Source organism: Cicer arietinum, chromosome 6, assembly GCF_000331145.2.
Source record: "Cicer arietinum cultivar CDC Frontier isolate Library 1 chromosome 6, Cicar.CDCFrontier_v2.0, whole genome shotgun sequence".
Taxonomy (NCBI): Eukaryota; Viridiplantae; Streptophyta; class Magnoliopsida; order Fabales; family Fabaceae; genus Cicer; species Cicer arietinum.
Window position 1 is genome coordinate 7,780,921 of NC_021165.2, and position 8,237 is coordinate 7,789,157.

The 8,237-nt window shown below is 24.7% G+C and overlaps 1 protein-coding gene across 1 annotated transcript; it reads left to right on the plus strand.

Annotated features, from left to right (window-relative positions):
- The first annotated feature begins 4,058 nt into the window (after nt 1-4,058).
- LOC101502773 (ethylene-responsive transcription factor ERF060) lies at nt 4,059-5,554 on the plus strand. Its single transcript, XM_004504002.4, has one exon. It carries the CDS (start codon nt 4,337-4,339, stop codon nt 5,276-5,278), a length of 942 nt encoding a protein of 313 aa, XP_004504059.1. The 5' UTR covers nt 4,059-4,336; the 3' UTR covers nt 5,279-5,554.
- Nucleotides 5,555-8,237: the final 2,683 nt, after the last annotated feature.

Consider the following 8,237-nt stretch of genomic DNA (forward strand, 5'->3'; position numbering starts at 1 on the left):
AATATTTTTGTCCTATTTATTTGTCATTTTTAAAGTTTGAATCACCATTGCTTACTGTTTTGTTAATAATACGCCCAGTTATTTACAGCAGATAAAGAAATAGATATATTTACCGCAGATAAATAAATAGATAGAATAAAGTAATAAATAATTAAAAATATTACAGGAGATAGATAAATAGTTTAATAAAAAAAATAATAAATATTATTGATTATCTTATTATGTGTAAAAAACTCTAAAATAACAATTTAAAAGTAGCAGAAACAGAAATATAGATGAAAAGTTTAATTTGTATACATCGTATATCGGATAGCATGTCTAACCATGTGAGTAAGATTAGAAGGAGTTGTCAAAAAATAATCAACTATTATTAATGAGACAATGATTGTAGTTGATTCATAGTGTAAAAAATATTAACGTTAACAGTGCATATATAAATTTTATTTTATTCCTAATATATTATTCATTTACATATAAAAAATATTTAATGTGGGCAATTAATTATTTCGCATTAAAAATGAATAATTTAATACTACATTTGATTTATGTTTTACATATTTTGTCAAATACAAAGATTTATATCTTTTATAAAATTTAAAAATTAATTATACATAATTGAATATTTTTAAATATTGGTAAAGCATATTTCACAAAATAAACAACCTTAAATGTTGTTTTCCGATCAAACTGTTGAAATTATACAATTAGTTTTTTTTCTTCTGATCATTATTGAATGTGGATTCACATCCAACGGTTAAAATGTAATAGTAATAAGGATTATTTTTTTTAATAATCAAAATATCACACAATGAAAAAATATTATGCGATTTTACTACTTTTTTTAATTCAATAAGAGATCGCTTCTCCAAAGAGCGATATGCTACTAGCAATTGCATTTTTCTTTTTCTTCATTTTAATAATTGTTATTAATTATTTAAATAATTAAAATTAATTAAATTATTTAAAAAATAAAAATACTAATAAAAAATACTAATACTAATAATAAATAATTATAATTAAAAATGATTATAATTAAAAATAGTAAATTATATTATAAATTTCAAATAAAATATATTAAAATTGAAGAAAAAATACATCAAAATTTAAACAATTAATAATAATAATAATAATTAAAAAAAAAATTATATTAATAACATGAAAATAAAATCAATTATTAATCATGACTGCTCAATATTTAAATTGTATTGTTTATTACAATGATTCAATTGTTGACGGAGTTGAAGGTAAAATATTCCTAAGTGATTATAAAAAGGCATTCAAAATACATTAAGAAACTTTGTTTGTCTAAAGAATGTCATAAAAAAAATTACAGTTCGATGACAGAATCATGATAACTTATATAATTTATTGACATCTTGTGTTATTTGATGAAAATACAATAAGATTTGAACCGATGAAAGTTTGTGAAGACGAAGATGTTGAGTTGATGTTTGATGTTTATGCACAATTGTCACAACTCGGCACCATTGAGTTATATGTTATCTTTGAGTTTGGTCCTCCATCAACAAATATTGATCAAACCTCAAACATACCTAATTTCGATTATAGGTAATAATTTAATTCTTAATTTTTATAATTAATGTAATTTTTAATGATTTCATTCTTAATTTTTATAACTAGTGTAATAATGCATTGTATACTATTTCAATACACGTTACTCAATCAATAAGCATATATATCGATACTAACGCGTATACATCGGCATAGTAAACTCAGAGACTTTGAAATAGTTAGATAACATACTGCGACAAGATTGATTCAAGTATTCGATAGGGATAGCTCTTGGAGTCACATGACAACCAACCTTGTGAAATCGATCAACGAAATATTAATTTAATATATTTTTCTTCAATTTTAAAGTATTTTCTTTGAAATTTATAATATAATTTATTATTATAATTATAATTATTGTTTATTAATGTATTTTATTTTACTTTATTATTACTATTTTTATTTTTTAAATAATTTAATTAATTTTAATTTATTAAATAATTAATTACAATTATTTAAAAAATAAAAAAAGTACAATTATTAGTAACAGATCACTCCCTGGTAAAACGACATTCTATTAAATTTAAAAAAACTATCTTCAATTAGTCGCTGCATAACGTTAATATATAAATCCAATTCCGAGTCTATCATAACTTCATAAGGTTCATCTCTCAAAAAATAAAATAAAAAGTCTCTCATGAATTCATGACCTTTCGTGACCTCGAAAGGATAAAATAGGATCGTAGATAACTTGTCGTCAATGTGGTACCGTGATTGATGACATCTTATCCATCACTCTACCATCTAGAGCAAATAGTTTATTTTAAAAACTAAAATAGAATACAGTTCAACTATTCAAAAATAAATCAATAATTAATACAATAAATCAAATATTTTTTTGAATCGAAGTATATATTTATTGGAATATAATCAAGTATTATTTTAACATGGAAAATATTTTACTTTGATATTTAAAATTTTTCCAATTCAAAAGAGGAAGAGTCAATTAAAAGATTTTTTTAGAGAGATTCATATTAGAAGATGATATTCAAATATTATATTATTTTTATCCGTCATTTAAATATAATAATTGGATTCTTAATTTATATGGATTCAAATAAAAGTTATTGATATTATAAAAAAAATAGAAGTTATTGAAACAAAATTAGAAGCACGATTAATTTGTTTTCAATATTTTTTTTATTTAATTTAGAGGTTAAATATAAAATCTATTGACAAATTTTAAGTTCAAATTAGGATAGTTGAATCCGTGAGATACCGGAGAAAAATCGTTATTTATATATAAAATAATTATAATTACAAATAAAATTATATAGTATATATTTTATTTTATTTTATTTTTCTATTATTTATATACATATAATATATATGAGTTGAGATTCTTAACTACAGAAGTAATTATGGATGAGTTATAAGTTTAAAATTTTAATATTAATAATAAATTTTATTATTAAATTAAAAGTTTTTATTGAATATATTATCTTTATCTATTTTAAAAAAATTTAAATTATTATATGTTATTAAATAATTTTAAATAAATGTACAATAATTTTTTTAAATTATAATAAAGTGTTATAATTAAAAATATATGCTTTAAATTATTTAAGAATGTAACGAGGAAAAAGTGATATAAAATCGATATCTTTGTATAGATTAAAAAGTTTGCAAGCTAGTGTGCCACGTAAAAAAATCACTAAATAACTTAGACGACCGTTAACTGTAATTAAAACAAAAAAATATTCCATTTATTTTATTATAGATATTATTTTATCTCATTTTACATGTATTAAAAATTAAAAATTGACTATAATTAAAATATGAGAATTGCAATTTCATCAAATTTTTCTTTATTCAGCAATGCATATTATATTATAATAAATATAAAGTAAAGTATAATAATTTAGAAATAATAAAAATATGACTATATTTTTTTAACTGGTACTGCAATTTTTTAAATATTATTTTAAAACAATTCTCTATTTTACTTATGAACACAATTTAAATATTTTTGTTTTATATTATTTAATTGATATTAAGTGTATCATTCTTAAATTAATATTTTTTATTTTGTATTTATAATGTGATTGTAATAATTATGTATTGATAGTATAAAGTAATTTAAGTGGGTTTCTATTTTACATCAAACGAAAACTAGTTTAGAATATATGAATGATTGATAAGGATGATTTATTAAAATCACTATTCAATTTCTTTAGTTTAGAATGTGTCACCTTTATTTAACTAAACTAAAACTACAAATTGGAAAAATAAAATAAAAGATTTTTATATGTTTGAATGAATTGATTTAGCGAATAGAAAATTGACACGTGTAAGTAGTTATTTGGAGTGGGACAGCCGCCGGAATGATGAGATATTGCATACGTGACATACTTTAATAGGATAACAATTATCGAATAAAGTTATTATTATTATTGAAGTTGACAAGGCAAAGCGATTCATTCATACATTCATCAACTAAGAAAATTCCAACGTAAAGTGAGAGTATATAAATGAACAAACCTCACCATAAGAATGCAAGTGAGACTGAGAGGTCCCAACCCTTTCCTTTCTTCTCTCTTTCTTAGACCCTCCTCTCTCTATCCAACTCTAACTTACAAAACATGAAGACATCAAAGTTTTTAAGTTTTTATTTTTATTAACTTGCTCAAACTCAAATTTGTGTTTTTTTTTTATAAATAAAAAAAAAGAATTTTATTACTTACAATTTTCTTTTACCTGTTTTAGAATTTTGGATTGAAACAGGTTTTCTTTCTTTCTTTCTTTCTTCTTGTTGTTGTAAAGCATGACAACAACTATAGATATCTACAAATACAATAGCGACACAAATATCACACATGGGTTCTTAGACCCATTCAATGAAGAACTAATGAAAGCACTTGAACCTTTTATGAAAAATGATTCTTCATCAATCTCTTCTTTCCCACATGAAAAATCAAACTTTCCCTCAAATTTGAATTCCAATTACCTTCGCCACGAAACCCAAACCAGTTCAATTGGGTTAAACCAACTAACCCCATCACAAATCCTTCAAATCCAAACCCAAATCCAAATCCAACAAAACGCAGACTCATTCAAACCCCCCCAAAAAAACCACCTTGCACAAAAGCCCGTTCCAATGAAGCACTTTGGAAATCCCTCAAAACCCACGAAACTCTACCGTGGAGTGAGACAGCGTCATTGGGGAAAATGGGTCGCTGAAATAAGACTTCCAAGAAACCGCACTCGTCTCTGGTTAGGTACATTCGATACTGCAGAAGAAGCAGCTTTTGCTTATGATAACGCAGCTTATAAGCTTAGAGGAGAATTCGCACGTCTCAATTTTCCATACATGCGTCACAATGGAAATTACAATCCTCTCCCTTCTTCGGTTGATTCTAAGCTTCAAGCTATTTGTGAAAGCTTAGCAATTTCTCAAAAACAGGGGAGTCAGGAAATGCTCTGTTCCTCTGTTGAAGAAGTAAAACCTCGTTTTTGTGTTCCTAATATGATTGAGTTGGAGTCTGACGTGGCACAATCAAAAGGTGAATTTGAATTTGTTTGTTCTGAGTTTGAGGATTTTAAGGTTGAGAAAACGGTGTTGTCGGATGAATGTTCACCTGGGTTGTCTTCTCCAGAGTCCGGTGTTACTTTCTTGGACTTCTCAGATTCTAGTCAGTGGGATGAAGTGGAGAATTTTGGGTTGGAGAAGTACCCTTCTGTTGAAATTGATTGGGAAGCCATATGAAATGATTTACTATTACTATGTTTTTTTTTGTATTTTGTAATTTTAGGGTATGTTTCTGGTGTCTTTGGCAGCGTCTGCAATGAAGTTTTTGAAATTTGCAGATGTTTTTGCTGAGACATTTTGGAAATTTTAGGTCTTAGTGGTAATTATGGTCTAACTATTGTCTTCATGATCTGCTGGTTTTTTTTTTCTTTGCATGATCATGGGATCTTCTGTTTGTGTCTTTACTTGTTCAACTAAATTTTAGTGTCCTCTTAATATACTTTACTTTATATATCTATGAAATTCAATATACTTTAATTAAGCGTCACTTTGTAAAAAAATATGTTTTAAAACAAACACTAATTTTATATTGACATCTAACATTAAAACATTTTTTTAAACAAACACTAATGGAGTACTTTTTTATATTTTAGAAAATGAGACAAATATAAACTAAATTTATAGTAATTTTAAATTGAAATCTAAGCTTATTGATGTATCTTCCTCGTATAACCACCTGTCTACAAATTCAACCCAAACACCCTATTATGGAGGGAAAAATGGATGCTTATATAGATTAGCACTTCTATTGCCACTCCTCTTATCATTTGCCATGTTGATCAACCAGTAGTTTCACAACAATTTTGCTATTTTATACAATCTAAAATTTTTAAAACAGGTTATAAAATTACTTTATTATCGATACTTATTTAATTTTTTAGTATCTTTTTAAATTGTAACTTTTTAAAATATTACAAGTTACTAGTACTTTAAAAAATATATATAATTATTTTATAAAATATAACTTTATCATTTAAATAAGGCGTACTAGTATATCAAATTAATATTGCATTTCAAGCCTCGCAATGTGGTATTTCATATCAATAGTGAATTGACAATCCTCAAATAGGTAATGTTAGAGAAAGGAAAGCTTGACAAAAACTTTACATGAACTTAAATTTCGCAACATTTATTGATCTATCTATCTATAGGTTTTAAGAAAATATATTTTTTAATGATACGTGACATAATTTAGGGTTAGAAGAGCATAATTTACAAGTTTAAATCAATGTTTTTTTTTTTTTTGTTGAAATGTACTTTTTAATCGATATTATTATATGTATGTATATATAATAAAGTAAAAATATCTTTCACAATATGTTAATTTAATTTTGAGTAACAATTCAGTTATTTATTTTTTTCGACATAGTCATTTATTTAATTTTAAAATGATTTGATTTTTTATATTTTGAAATATTGTCATTTTTATAGAAACTCGAAAAATTCATCAAAATTTTCAAACAAAACTTATAAAATTCATTATCAATTTCAAGTAAATTTAGATATTCAAATAAACTTATATCTTCATCTCTAACAACAACACCAAATCCATCCAATAAAGAACTCACACTTTAAGATTTGATCCCCAAATAACCAAGTCAATATCTTCTTCTTCTCTCTATATCTTTCTCCAAATCAAATTTCTAACCTAAATTTTAAAATTTTAATTATTTATTTGACGCCGTTGGATATAAAAATATGAATTTATTTGAAGATTAGAGTTATGAATTTGATGAAAAATTTAATTATGTGAAAATGATAATTAATTTAATAGGTTTTGTTTGAAGATTTTGATAATTTTTTAGTTTATGTAAAAAAAAGATAATATTATTGACATTTTAAGATATAAATAATCAAATAACTATTTAAAATTAAATAAATAATCAAATCGTAAAGAAACAAAATAAATAACTAAACTATTATTTTTAATTAAGTTAAGTGACCGCGAAAGATATTTTATAATAAATATATATTTTATTTATTGTTGTATACTGTTAAAAATATCAATGCAATTAAAAAAATTCCGTCCCATCTTCGTGGATCTCTCTAGGACTTCATCAACATTAATTTTTTTTATTTATAAATTCATGTTATTTTTAAGACAATTTTCATTCTACTTTAGTTTTTTTGGTAAAAATTAGGAATAATAGTAATAAGATGTGTTATTCTATTTTATTTTAAATTATGTTGATTTTTTTTTTTGAAAAAACAGAAAAGATAATCAGTAGAGATCGTGTGTATATATTGTTATTTTTGAGTTTCGAAAAACTTTTAAAAATTAATTTATGTTGTCGAAAATATTACGGAGTTTAGTCGCAGACTAGATCGCTCTTTTTAAAATATTTTGAGACACTATCTAAATTGTGCAAGAGAGACTATCAATCACGAAGTACTCAGGATAAAACAGTCCAGATACACTATGTCGGAATTCTACTACACTTTAGAAAGTCGTTATAGAATTACACCCTCAATATGACAGTCAGATGTCTGAATTTGTAATATGATACTATGACCACTCGAAAGAAAAAGAAAAAGTGAGAAAGAAAGGAGGAGAAGTAGAGAAAAATCTTAGACGCAGAGAGCTTTTGGTGTGCTTTTCCAGTTAAGGATAATAATCTATTTATAGAGGAAATCTGTAACTAAATCAGAGAAAAACTAGTGATCCATTAATCTAGATTCACAAAACGTGCGCCCCAAAATTTCCTAGGTCTTTGACCACAGAAACGTGCGCTCCAAAATAAAGAGATGCACAAATTCAAAAAGGAAGATTGAATCAAATGTTGAATGTTGATTCGGTGAATGATAATTACGTATTTAACGTATCAATGAGAGATAAAAAAGTAAGCATTCATTTAATATCAAATAAATAAATAATTTAATAATTTTTCATATATTAAATAAATAATACACCACTTAGCCCAAGTTTAGGCCCGACCGGATGATGGCGTGTGTGGTGGTGAATTTTGCATGCGTTCTTCCTCCTTTCTAAAATTGGACTAACCCTTGAAACACACTCTAAGTTTCCTACATCAATCTTCTAAACATTAGTAGTATGTGATATATCTTCTATGCGAGACTTCATTATTTTTCGATTTATACCAACACTAACTCTCATTAATGTCATCATTATTTTCAA

Bases quoted from the DNA above. Each gene is read 5' to 3' on its own strand.
- LOC101502773 (XM_004504002.4), top strand. From the start codon at position 4,337: ATGACAACAACTATAGATATCTACAAATACAATAGCGACACAAATATC.